The sequence below is a fragment of the Rissa tridactyla genome, chromosome 1 (assembly GCF_028500815.1).
Source record: "Rissa tridactyla isolate bRisTri1 chromosome 1, bRisTri1.patW.cur.20221130, whole genome shotgun sequence".
In the NCBI taxonomy this organism is placed as follows: domain Eukaryota; kingdom Metazoa; phylum Chordata; class Aves; order Charadriiformes; family Laridae; genus Rissa; species Rissa tridactyla.
The window spans coordinates 159,659,381-159,673,679 of record NC_071466.1 but is presented as its reverse complement, the minus strand read 5'-3'; the positions used below and the strand labels follow the sequence as shown (position 1 = coordinate 159,673,679).

General features: G+C 37.8%; 1 protein-coding gene across 2 annotated transcripts in view; it reads right to left on the bottom strand.

Moving 5' to 3' along the window:
• The window catches only part of POLR3B (RNA polymerase III subunit B), a 79,564-nt gene that overhangs the window by 64,508 nt on the left and 757 nt on the right, over window positions 1-14,299 (bottom strand). For both annotated transcript variants that reach the window (XM_054211068.1, XM_054211078.1), the window contains 8 exons: window positions 13,721-13,753; window positions 11,256-11,312; window positions 11,104-11,168; window positions 10,535-10,610; window positions 7,487-7,587; window positions 4,526-4,617; window positions 3,276-3,393; window positions 2,140-2,248 (listed from right to left, as the gene is read on the bottom strand). In XM_054211068.1, the coding sequence (XP_054067043.1) occupies window positions 2,140-2,248; window positions 3,276-3,393; window positions 4,526-4,617; window positions 7,487-7,587; window positions 10,535-10,610; window positions 11,104-11,168; window positions 11,256-11,312; window positions 13,721-13,753 (651 nt within the window). The remainder of the gene's footprint in view (window positions 1-2,139; window positions 2,249-3,275; window positions 3,394-4,525; window positions 4,618-7,486; window positions 7,588-10,534; window positions 10,611-11,103; window positions 11,169-11,255; window positions 11,313-13,720; window positions 13,754-14,299) is intronic.

Here is a 14,299-nt window from a genome sequence, read left to right as displayed (position 1 = left end):
GGAAAGGTATGGAAAATGACCACTCATGAGTAAAGTGCCAGTCAAGAATGGAACATTCAGAATAGTTAAAATGGGTGCAGCTAATTTGCTACTGGATTAAATCAATGTAAATCTTTGAAAAGCACTACTGCTAAGAGCTTCTAACAACTGTAAGCCCTTATTCAATAAATAAATGAAAAACTATGCAACATTATCTAGAATATAAAAGATACATATAGGCATGGGGATAATTATAGCAAGCATTGTCAGAAGGTGATCAAAATAGTAAAATGCTGCTTAAAAAAAACCCCAACAACCACCTCCTCAGACTTAATAACCCAGAGCAGTTACTCTTCTGTGAGCAGGTATTTATCTATACCAGCAGGGGGTGACAAAATGTAATAAAAGTCTGTAAGTGAAGGTGGAATCCAGCTGTTTGGTACTTGAGCAAATGGATTAAGAGCCACGTTAACACTTTCCTGCAACAGAAAACTTGCGAACTTAATCCTGACACTTTTATGTGCATTTCTTTCCACAAATAGTTTCTCAACCTCCTTTAACACTGCTCACTAAAACCACACGATCTCCAGCTACTTGAAGAGATTAGCTTAATCAGAGGTAACAGATATTTGTTTCTCAAGTCTAAACCCAATTATTAAAGTATTTTCTAGTACCAAACCCAAAGCGCTTTCTACAAGAAAACCAATTCTTACAAGTCTCAATTCGCCAAAGAGCTGTAGTAATACAGAAAAATCTGTAGTTGCCAACGCCAACAAATCAGCACTGCTGGCAGATGCTGTGAGCAACTGCTGCCCTCTCCTGGCAATTTATTTTTTCAAGTGATTATCGCCTCCCCAAGCCACCTGTGCAGTAAACAACTACAGTGAGGATGAAAATGGAGCTATAGGATTTACTTCTGTTGTTTGCCAGATCCAGTCAGAGGCATTTTTGTGCCCTAAGCCACGTTGCCTGTGAACAGTGCCTCCAAGACTGCCACCCAATTTCCTCCTGCACACACAGTGCGCCAGACTGCAAACCCACAGGCAGCAGCGAAGCCAACAGGACAGGAAGGAGCTACCTGTTGGGAGGACAGGTCCTAGCCTAAGGACTGGCCATGCCCTGATGTCTTCTCCAGCAGCCAGACAGTGCATGTCCACCTACTACCTTTACTAGGTGATGGTTTACACCCGTGTGTTTGGTACCAGACAGATGGGCTACCAGCCTGCTTCCAGTCCTGTTGGGCAGCTAGGGAGTAGTCATCATTACGCCTTTAGTTCTGCGCATCCTTGACTGAATTAAAATGAAAGAGAGAAGCAGAGGGCTAAAGAAAGCAGTTCTGACAGTTTCACAGGCAGTGAGGGCCAAGGCATGACACTGTCACTAGCTCAGCTGTTAGGGCAAAGACTCCCCAGTTCTTGCCCAAAATCAGGGGTGCATGCCTCTCACAGCCCTTTGTCAGTCCCACCAGGGATCACTTCAAAGCTATGTTGCCTGTTTATGCATATACTACACTGAAGATACTGGTGAGCATTCGTGAATCAGACAGGGATTTCGAAGTGAAACACCAAGGCAGAGCTCATTCACAGTGAAAGGAAGTTAACTGCCAAGAAATAAACGCCACTCTAGTAATCTCAAAGGTCTAAGAATTGCAAGGCTCCTCTGTTTTGTTTACGATTATGACTAGAAGTCATGTATAACTAGCTCAGGGCTATGTCATGTCCCTGGATCTGAAATGAAGGGTGTTGAGCTTCCCAGAAGTCCTCAAGTTGGAGGGGGGGAAATAAAACCAGAAAAGAAGACTTAAGACAAGTTTGCAACACAGCTCATAACAAAAGAAACCAAAACCCTTCTGACTCTCTGTAGCAACAGGAGAACAGGCAGCAGTGCAGAGGGATCTCACAAAAGCAATAAGGGGGTAACAGCATTTGTCTTGGCGCAGCAATGCTCTCCTTGCAGAAAAATGCAGCACTTTTCTTCTTTTTTACTATACAAAAAAAATGACTTCCCAGGGGGAAAAAAGCTTTCATTCTCTAAGCGCTGCCAAGTCCTTCTGTACATACTAACTTCTGAGAGCTGCTGCTGGTCTTCATGCTTGAGCTACAGTAGAGCTTTTTTTTTTTTTTTTGGCCCCCCCCCCCCCCCCATCAACAGTTGTCTTACCTTAAATATGATAGCAATGGGAATATCTTCTGACAGAGTGTTATGCCTCAGGTAAAATCTTCCTTGTTTCACAATCAAATTTGTTCTGCTCTTCTTCTCATGAGTGGAACTGAAGTTAAAAAAAAAATATATTATGTCCAACAGAAAGTTTGCACTGGCACTCCTAGAATCTTTTGTATAAAACTTATCAAGCTTGAGCGATCTTTCAGCTGAATTAATTGCATTTTCCCCTCTTTCAAATATTACAAGAAAATAGCCAGACATCACCCCGTAACAGCAAGGTAATAGGGTGTTACCACCTGTGATGGCAAAGGTCCATATTTGACTGAAGTAGAGCCTGTATTTTTCAAAATGATATTTGCATGCTTTTATAATCAACTTGGATGTAACCAGCAGGGTCAAACTGTGCACAGGTACTGTGGCATCAACAGTAATAAGATAACAGTACTTTCTGTTGTACGTTTAACCTCATCTAGGCTTACTGTGGAACAGTAAAGTAGTTAGTAGAGATGCACGAGAGGCCTCTGGAGAAGAAAAAACAGCCCTCACATTGAACAGTGACAAGCATCATACTATATCAGCATGCAGCTTAAAAACAAAACCGAAAGGCAAACAAAACATAATTAAAACTTGGTCGAGGAGGGAAGGCCAAATTTAGACTACCTTGACACTTTCAATAATTTGTGTAATACAAAAATACTTGATTTTTGTTTCCTTATCAATTGCCTTTAGAAGATTTTACACCAATTTGACTTAGAGAATCAGACAAAGGGTTACATCCTATTTCCGCTGCGGTAACTTCATGTTAATTGCTGCAGAAAGGAGACCAAACACCATTAATTAGGAAGCGTACTTTGTTATGTTAAAAATTAGAGATTGCTTTTCCTAGTCTGGGACGAATCCCGAAGCATATGAGCAACTCCCACTCATTTTCGTGGGGATACTGTACTAACTGATTTTGGGATTGATATTCTAGTGTACAAAATGGTAGCAGCAAGAGAGTCGCACTGAGTGTCTACAGCTTTTTCCCTGTTGAACTATACTAGGAAGAAAACTACAAACCATTTAAACCACAACAATGAACTTTTAAAGCTTTGGTTTTATCTGCTTTATGTAACTGCAGGCATTTAGCATACCTGGTAACGGAAGCGCCAACTGTGCCTTTTCTATCAGCTTCCACAATGATTCTGTTTTTGGATAACTGCTCTTGAATAAGAATGACTTTCTCTACACCTTTAACAATGAAATAGCCACCTATTCAACAGAAAAGAAAGATTTTGCATATCAGTACCCGTGCACCTTACTCACCTCCTTCAATATGCATTACTAGAAGGTAAACAATAAGTACACAACGGACAAAACAAGACACCAAGTTCTCCCCTAAAAGAGTAAAGGACAAACTATGAAAATATTCCACTAGACTAAACAGAACATTTGCTCGGCTCACACATAGTATTCGAGACCTAAGACTTTATTTGGGAACTATCTGGACAGAAGGAACTCATGGGCAGACCAAAAAGTGTAAAGCTGTAAAAAAACCCCAAACTTGTAAGGTAAACATACTTATTCAAAGATGTTATAGAATTGCTAGTTCTAAAAATTAGGTAAAAATATTGCCTGCCAGAAGAGTGTATCATAAGGACATCAAAAAAGAACTAGCCATTTCAGATGCTTGGTATCAAATAAAAAGAATAAGTGTTCCATAATTACCAACTTGCTCTTCTCCAGCATTTTAATACCCGTATTGTATCTAAGACAATATAAGACATGAGCCATGTTAGATTCCTCTCTTAAATGGTAGCTATCTATTAATGCTCATCTAGCACCGCAGGTCACTTCACTGTATCTTGCCATCACAAGCAAGCACAGCACGTGTCCAGTGCGCGCTTCAAAGGCAGTAGATGAAAAAACAAGTAAGTTGCTTGTTATAAACCTTCATCTCCTCTCTACATTTCAAATATTGTCATGTGACACTTTATTCTTGCTTTACAACAGGCAACAAATGAGAGTTCCTGCTCTGGAGGACACCATTATACTTAAATTACTCTCCCCCAATCCACTTAATTTTCATGAACAAACTCCACCTTTATTCCTATGTACACAGCACAGTATAATACTATACAAACTTCTCAACTTTTTCAAAATTTTGGTGTATTGGTTGTTTGTGGTTGAAAACTCTGTCTGCAAATACAAACACTCCATGCTGTCAGTCATTTCTCACTATTATCAAAAGCCTGCTGGTTTCTTTCAGTTACAAGCATACGCTTGAGAAGCTCCCACGACGACTTCACAGTGGCAGGAAACACACCAATGGGGTATTTCTTTGTTGAAAAAGACTTAAAACTAAAAACACAGGTGGGAAAAAAGAACGTGAGTGCAAACATACCTGGATCTAAAGGACATTCATTAAGTTTGGCAAATTCTGCTGGAGTTTTCCCAGTAAGAACACAATTGGAGCTACGCAGCATTATAGGCATTCTGCAAGAAAACCAGGTCCATTTTACTTTAGATTCAGATAGAAAAAAAAATGAATAGTCAAATTCAGAACAAAAAACATGCTGAACAAACTGGAGAAAACATGTGTAAGGTAATTAGGACACATGTAAACTATGAAAAACAGGCTTTTCCTTTAATCCCACCTTATTTCATGAGGACAGTGAAGCACAGAGAGGTTGGGCAGTCTCTATCCCATGGAGGTCTTCAAGACCTGACAGGATAAAGCACTGAGCAACCTACTCCACAAGACAAAACCAGCTTTGCGATAGCTTATCACCACACCTACCGAAAGACCTCCGTGCCCTTTAGTCTCTTCTACAAAAACGTGGCCTTTCGATCCAACTTACAGAATTTCACTCCTTGGTGGACAGCTTTTCAAAGACCTATGTTCCAGGTAAGTTCTTAAGATAAAGCTTAAATATTGACTCACTTAATCATATTTGCTAAGACGTACTTTAAAAAAATTAAAAGTGAGTTCTACTATGCAACTATTTGCAACCTCAGATATTTCATTCAAAATTACTCCAACAAAAATTAAGATTTGGCAGCTCTTGCTAATGAAGTTATATGTCTTCTATTCAAATCTTATAAATTATTTTAATTTCTTGGCCATTTTCATTTTATTATATCTGAAAAGAAAACTGATGAACTCAAAATTCTGTATTTTTGAAGAGGATAAAAAACTATGTTGTCACTACAGTGCTCTAGACAGATAACCTACTTGCTTCAGTCATTTCACTGAGAAAGTGTTTCCTAGAGATAAGAAGCTTCGTACAACAATCATAATCTTGTATCACACACATGATAAGCCTAATGCATTGCCTATTTGTATCAGAAACAGCAAGCATTGGCAGAAGCAAACTCAAAATGGAGTATGTAAATGTCATCACCAAAAACTCCAGTGAAACAGATGTCACCAAGTATCTATTCTTTATTTCGCTTGGAAACAATGAAATATTTTGCAGCTAACATAAGACACTATAGTAAGTCACTCTCCTTTTGAGAGCAGAATCTATTTTTTTTTAATATCTGAAATTATTAGGAAGAATGGGAAGCAAATAATAAAAAAAGAAAGAGTTATTGAATTTATGCATATAAAGACAAAGAGATGGCTGCACTAATTTGGAATGCTACTAAGCATTCAAAGGAAATTTTCCTTTTTAAAGACACAAAGATATCGCCCTGGGGTTGTTGGTTTTTTTGTTGTTTCTAACACACATAGGTTATCAATGATTCTGCCAAACAACAGAAATAAGAGAGGAAAGAACATACAGCTCTCCTGTCCCAATCTGAACTCCATGTCAAACAAGAGCATTGTATATACTCACCAGGCAAAGGGAAACCAGTATAATACTAGGGATAGATGAGGAAAATTACTTCCCGTGGAAATAATAACTGGATATTAACAGTTTTCAACAGAAAAACTTTTTGCATGTATGCCCTTAAAACCAGTCGGATGACATAACTTTATTTTTTAATGGAGAATATTTAATTTTTTTGCTGTGACTTCACCTCATAGGAGAAATAAGAATTTGAAGGAACAGGCCTTATTGTAGGATGCAAGATACTAGTGCTGTGCAGCAATTTAGTCTTTTCCAGTATAATATGGATGCTTTACAAGACTTCTTCACCCCATTGTTTTATTTTTATTTAAAAGAGAGATGTAGACAAATGTGTAGATTAGTTCTTGTTGTGCTTCTTTTAGCTATAACTTATCCTTCAAAGTATTGTCTTTTGTATACAAATTGATAATGTATTTTGGTGAAAGTGCACATTTACTTGAACTTTTTTCTTTGCCTATAGCACACACCATGAAATAATTCAAAGGATTCAAATTTAGATGGTCTTTTAAAAGCTTATAGTTTCTTAAGAAATTACTTAGAACAATAAGTTGTTACTACAACTACAGAAGCTTGGTTTTGTAAATGCATTGCTGCGTATCATGTGGTATTGACAGAGTTAAAGTTGTTCTTTTCTTATATGAAAGCTTAAAATTTCACTACAAGAAGTATCTATGTTCTCTCTCCTGCCAGTATTCCACCTTTGGTAAGATGCACAGTCACATGGTAAACGATCTCTGTAAGGCACTGACCTTTAAAGCCATCAGGGCTGGTCTTTAAGAAACCTTGTCTACAAAAGACAGACATCTTCATTGCCTTTAAAATAGAATTTTGCTTTCAATAAATGATAGAACTGCCAGGTGGTTTGCCTTTTTGGTATGGTTAAGAGCTTGTTTTTCTCCCTAAGGCACATTAATTTTTCTTTAAGAAATTAGATGTCCTTCACAATACTAATAACCTCAAGTCATTTGACAGCCTTTAGAAAAACAAAACCAGCACAAAATCCTCAACGTTTCTCCACAAAGCTCAGCCTTGGCTATAAACCAAACCAATTTTAAAGGAGAGCTTAACCTCGTAGGAAAGAACTAATGCTTGCTTTACTGGTTTTGCCATCCACAGATGTATCTCTACATATTGTGTATGAAAGACTGAGTAATTTGGCTACAAAGCAAACATGATTACTTCCATTTTGCAACAATGCGACTTCCATGTCCAGTATTCTTTCATATATTTCCCTCTTTGCTTTTGTAACAATACAAACACAGACAATATCCATTCTTATACCCATCCTTCTTTGTAAGGAGACAGATTTCCATAAGCTTTTGCAAAACAAAATCTCGTAACAGAACCTAACAATCATATCCTGTACAACTGTTCATCAAGATTTGCCTGCTCACTAATTCTTTTAACAAGGAAGCATGGTTTGCCTACCTTTATTTTGCAGTAAAAACTCTTCCCAACACAGCAGCAAATGAAAACTAATACCAGAAGCTCGACATGTGGTATCTTACCTGCCAATGGGTAATGCATTGCGTATGATCCTCTGGCTACCTCGTGTATATTCTATGTCCACTGTAATCGGGGCAGAATAAGTCATGTCTCTCAGGCGGCACTAAAAGGAGAAGAGTCATATGGTTACATGTTGGCTTACAAGCTGAAGAGTCTCTCTTAAAACATCCCATGTTTGCCCCATCTCCTGTAAGTGCTCACAAAGAATGGAAGCAAAGCGAAGCTTGATCAAGCTCTTCATGGTACGCGGATTATGTTTGACAGAGTCTCTTGTTCAAAACCACCCCCCAAAAAAACCAAATACAATTATTGTGATGTTTCAAAAGCAGACAGTGGATCTGTGTCTTCAGAGGACACCACTGCAGAGCGTAACTTCTAAACTGTTAATTAAACTAACAGGCCTAAACAGCAGAGCTGACACAAAGACCATACTATGCTGTGGGCTCCAAGAGCAGCGCTCAGCTCAGGCACAATTCCATGTGAAGACTCTCAACAGCTGAAGAGTTGTGCTGTCATATGAAGTTTGATAGAAGGGAAACACACAAGAGTAAGAGGGACACTGTGCTACCTTAATAGAATGAGCAAATCTCACTGCATGGTACCATTTCTACAGAACACTTACAGAAGGCTCACTACAGTATCACTTCCTGTAAAGATTCCCAGAATTTGTTTGCAAATTCCTCAGATAGCAAGAGAATCAGGATATACATATCTAAGACATTATATAGCTCAAGGCTTAACAATTTCTAATCGGATCTTTCTGGTCTGCTCTCCCCAGCCTCGCTCTATGACTGTCCCTAGCCCTTAAGGGACTGTGTATCTTCATGCAAGACAAAGTTTATTGCATTTGCTGAATACAACAGAGCAACTCACAGCAGGTCATTTGTGACCTCACTGAGCATTCTACACCTTTGAGCTCCAGGATTACAGACTTATCAGCATTCTTGTACATGTATGGTTCTGTAGTCTTTCAGTGTATTGATTATGCATTAATAAAAGACAATTAAGATTGTGCTGTGCATTGAAGATGCGACTGTATGGAAAAATATGTCTCAAGAGTGACTGCAAACTGGATGCTCCTTCTCTCCACATTAAAAAGTAAACTAATTAAAAAGTAAAACTTCTCTAGTAATAAAATTTTCAAGCTGTGACTTGTAGGAAACTAGGTCCCATTGCGCCCCCAGCAACTTCATCAAATTTAAAAGTAACTGAGAATACTTCCATTTTCTAATTACTTTAAATTCATCTGTATGAACAGTTCATGAAACTCCCATAAGAACTGTGTGAGAAGGAGGGTTAGACAGCTTCATTAGTATTAACTTGGGGGGAAAAAAGGCTTTGGGATTCTTTGTGAGCACTTTGTCCACTCAAGACACAGATATAAAATAAGAATTACACAGTGTAATATTCCAGCACTTGTAGTTTTGTATCACTTCCCTTGAGGTAACATCTTACACTAGATACCTAGAGGTTAAAGACAGGCATGACTTCATTTTCAAGGAAACCAAGGGCATAAAACCTCCCAAATTTGGTTGAAAATAGGTAAAATACTCAGACCCTTATGAAAATCTGACAATTTTAGGTGTCTTTGGGAAGGAATTTTATAAGCCTCTAACAGAGATATGTAATGATATACTCAGAAGTATCCAATCTTTTTGTTTTGTTGGTTTTTTTAAATTGCACTCCTGGTTTGACCTGATCAGCATCTTATTTAAGGAAATAACTATGGCTTTCATGTGTGTAAAACACACTGGAAAAAAAAGGAGAAATTATGCACTAGCATTGTGCATCAATGAGGATGTAACTATGCTGTATTACATCCAATTGCACTGTTGACGGCTGAGCTGATGGCCTTAGTTAAAATCTTTCCATCAAACTAAATGAGATTTGAGTCAGGGTCACTGGAGACAGAAATGTGGCTATGCATCAGAGAAGGCCACTAGATGGCTTTTTTTTTTTTTAAATAGAATTTCTCCAAATCACAGAATGTATTTCATGATAGAGTCTAAAGTGTGCCACATACACTACATGAAAAAACCCCAAGCAATCCAACTCCAAGTATCAAGCGTATATAGCAGGAAAAAATGCATCTGATAGGTGAACTGATTTATTAGGTTGACAACAGGCTGTTACGTAGGTAAAGGAGAGCAAGTTCCAAGCGCTATTCCTGTTCTGAGGCCAAAAAGAAGCTGTCAGTACCCCTGTTGCAGTGGTGTAAATCCCAAAGCACAGCAGCAGGAGAGGAATACTTTGTTCCTGAGCAATCTCTGAAGGGAACTGAACAGCTTAACATACCTGGAAGCAATCCTAAAAGGTCCAAACCTTATCTTAGTTTATGGCTTTCTTAGATGTAGAGAAGCTACCTTACATCCTGCCAAAACCAACAGACTCTGATTTCAGTCACATTTGTTCTCCAAGATGCACCTTTATTCCAGCAGTATACAATCCATTTGTTAACCTACGTGCTTACAGCAGTGCAAAGAAGTTAAACACACTCCCCATAAGGCTAACGTTCTTCAGCAGTTTCTTATAGTCTTATCAACTTCCATCTGTTTCTGCTCAAAGTTTCCATGTTTGCTCTCTGACTCAGATTTAAAAACTGTGAGCAAAAAAATGAGAGGTACATTCCCAAAGACGACTGGGAGAGAAAGGGAGACTGAAGTGACCTATGGTGCAGACAGTAGCAAGGCTAATATTAAAAAGACGTTAATAAAAACATCACAGAACACCATATTGTAGTGCAAGGACTTCAGCTCTGTCATAAGGAGAGCCACAAGATTAAGAGAGAGAAGTACTTTTCACTACTTTCATGGAAATCCACTCAAATACAGCTACCATGAAACACTGAATACAGCTATTCGCATATGTGAGAAAAAAAAATATTAAAAACATTTATTACACAATGTTTAAATCTCTGAGGCTTCTTTCTACAGTGATGGTGGCACACGTTGTATCACCTAATGTAGCAGGCGTGTACTCGAAGTCATATGCGGCTACCATCCAAGACATTCCCAAGATCAAACAACCAAGATAGATGCAAACATTAATACCTCATGAGGTGATACAGGTCGTGTCACATTGAAGCTTTCTTCCACATCTGGAGTACCCACATAGATATTGAGGTACCTGTAATACAAACAGTTCCAAAATGAGCAATGAGCCAAATATTTTTCAGGCAACCTGAAGGAAGAATTTACATTTACTGAAAAACGAAGTTACTTGGATGAGCACAGGTTGATCAATAACGAGCAATGATTCTTACCAAAATCTCATTGCATTTGAGCTGTGTTCTAGTTAGTTAAAATTTAAACTGCACACGCAATAAGCCCCAAGTTGCATTTGCAAATAAACCAAAAGAAACTCCCATCTGTCATCCAAGCTTACTAAATTACAGAAAAACAGTGATGTAAGGTATTGTTAACAGCTGGCTATTAAGTCTGCTTCACACGATTATTCTTTAAATCTTCCCATCTTTCAATGCTCCACATAAGAGATAAGTCGTGGAAAACACTCACTTGATTTACGCCTACACAGGTGCCTATAAACATTTTATAGCCAATAACAAACCGGTGAGATAGTATGCATGCTACTACTGATATGGAAATCATTTCATGCTTACTTCAAATACCACATTGGGTCAGCATCACTTGTAACTTTTTCATTGGCCTTCATGATTTTCTTTATCTGAAGGGAAAAAAAAATAAAATAAAATAGAATCACGTGCTTTTTCTGAGTACTAAGAGCCACTCTCTTCCCACCAAGAAAGCATACCTCTACATTGATGAAATAGTTGAACGAGTCTATGTGCTGCTTCACAAGTCCTTTCACCTGGAAAATACATGCATGGAGCAAATAAAATTACCTTCAATGACATTAATCATACACGGCAGAAATTAATATATAAGCAGTTATAAGTGCTTTTGGATCTGTGCTAAATTCTTTCACTTGACAAACTTCTAAGAACTGCCAGGATGATCAGTCTGGTTATGCACTGTACATTTAGAGGTTTACACCAGAGTTGTCATTGTTCTTTGAGTCAGAAAAGTAATTTGGTAACTGTACAAACACACAATAGATTTTGAAATTCATGTAAACAAACAAGAGACATTGCAAGTAAAAATATTTTATCTGCTTGCCATTATTTTTCAATAATTTTAAACATTTATAATATAATTAACCATGTGTGTTGCTTGAGAAAGAAGTTGTCTGCACCCTAACAAGGGCAGCTGGCATAAATAAGAACGAGAGGGAGAGCCAATGAGACAGGGGAGACAGAACAGAAGTGGGTGCAAAAGAGAAGTCAATAAGCAAGGAAACAGTCACAGGAAGGCAGGACACTCACAAGAAATCTGAGTTTGATTTGCAGGCAGGAAGACAGAGAACATGCCCAGGAGAAATATCATGCAGAATAAACAGTACCCTGTTCCCCCTAATGAGTTGTTACAGTTACATTTCAAGGATTTAAGTTTAAGGTGTTTAGAGCAATCAAAAGAAGGGGGATTAAACTAAGTAAAACGATCGGGGATTAAAGAAAAAAAGAAAGATTTTTGGCTTGAAGGAATACTAAGGGAAGCATTCATTTTGTTAATAGACTGACGTTTGCAGAAATAAAAGGTATAACTATCCTAACTACAGTGCAAAATCCAGCCTTGAAAAGGAAAGTGATAACTGATATTGAGACATATGCTTGCATGCTCACGGAGGGCTTTAAGCTTTGAAACATCCTATGACAACTAACACATTACAAGACTTAAAACTTCATACAGAAAACAGATGCATTTACATAGTTCACATGATAGGCAACAGTTCATTCAGAAATTATTAGAAAGAAATGGTGAGCTTAGAATGACAAATCCAGCAGCTCGGTGAAGCCTTCAATGCGTTAAGACAAAGGAGGAATGAACTCCAGAGCAAAATTCTTTAAATAAGAGTTTCCCTAATTTACAAAAACATTGCATGTCATATGATATAGGTAAGAAAATATTATGGACTTATTATAGTGTCTAAAAATCAGGCTGGTGGTTCTTTCCATTGTAATACAAGGCGACATCAACAGCTTTGTTGAAAGAAAACTCCACTATAGAAACTGTAATGCACATCAGGTTTGTGTAACTGCATCACTGCTGGCATAAAAAAAAAAACAAAACAACATTTAACAGAAAGGCTAGACCACCATCAGCAGTCCTGGAGTAAAGGGCTCACTGGCTGGAAATAATGTGGGATGGATACACTTGGCATAAAGCACGCAGTAAATTGCATCTCACAATCAACATCCTCCTTTTTTCACAGTCTCAAGAATTCAGACAGTATCACTAGCTCAAGCTCATGATGGAAGTTCATGTGGTTGCTAGGAGACACAGAAACAGGATTTATTAGGATCCTGAAGCCCATACACAATCCACAACTAACTTTTGAACTTTGTTTTCCTGCCAGTATCAAACACTCAAGGGTGTAACAAAAAAAAAGAAGTGCAGGTATTGAAACCGGGAAGGAAAGAAATTAACAAAATGAGGCTGAAAAGAGCCTTGTTGAAGTGGGGAACCCTTCTGAAGACTGATGACAGGCGCAGAGGTGGTGGCAATTCCCTGAAGGTACCTATGCACATCACAGACTTTACTTGCTGTCTTTATGATACAGTTTTCATCACTGCCTTTCTCCTTCCTTACTTCCAACTGTTTCTTAGTCCTGTTATTACATCCAATGGCGTTTTATATAGAACTGTGCTTTCTACTAATACCAGATTATACGAGTAGCACTGAAATTAAGACACTAGTTCAGTCAAGCTCTGACATTCGAGACGGAAGAAATACATATACTCAAGCCTTTACAGAACACAGATCTGTGGCTATATGCCTTCTATGACAAACATAACTACAAAACTAACACCACAGTCTCATGTAAACACCATGAATGGGGTATCTGGGTGCCACTAAAACTGTAAAATAATCTGGAAACATTAATTACACCATATACATAAGTCACTTCCAATGGCCACACAAAAATGCCAACCTCTAAAAGGATGGCTCTAGAAATTAATTTACAGATTAATCAAGAAACCAATCTATGTAACAAGTTTATCCATAATTGCATGAACTAAAAAAAAAAAAAATAATCACAAAACCCGTACAGAGGGTGTGGACAGGTATTCTGGGAAACACCAAAAGCTAGAGGAGAGGGATGTAAAATTAGAAAGGAGACAGAGTATTCATGCCATGAAATGAGTGTATAACACTAACCTTTAGAAATGCTGGAAGAAGTCTCCATTTTTCCTGAAAATAAAAAATGAGTTTGAAACAGATTTCCAAAGAGCAACCAAACATCTAAGATGCTTGAGCTTTTTTGATTTTATTATTACTATTATTTTTAAACAGCAACATTATTTAAAATCAGATCCATTTATAAAAAAATAAAAAAAAAGAGACTGCCCAAAGCCAATCTAGATAAGTAAAAAAAAAAAACAACAGGAAGATGACTGGGATCAACTTAGTAAGCCATATGTGCTATGCAATATTTACTCAGGACACAACGGGACACTGCCTTTTCTAAAACCAATTTACATGAGAATATGTATTTCTTAGAAAATTTCCTTACTACCATGTCCTTATTTAAGAACAACTAACTTTTTTTTTTCCCTATTAACACTGTAAATTATATTCCTAGCAAGGGAAGACTTGCTGCAAGTTTTACTTTACAAAATACATGCAAGAATCTCAGTCTTGGGAGCAGCACTTGCAGACATGAGTCTCCATAAGACCTACCAGTACCCTAACTCCCACAAAGATTTAGCAAAACTATCTAAAGTACTGACGAGTGTG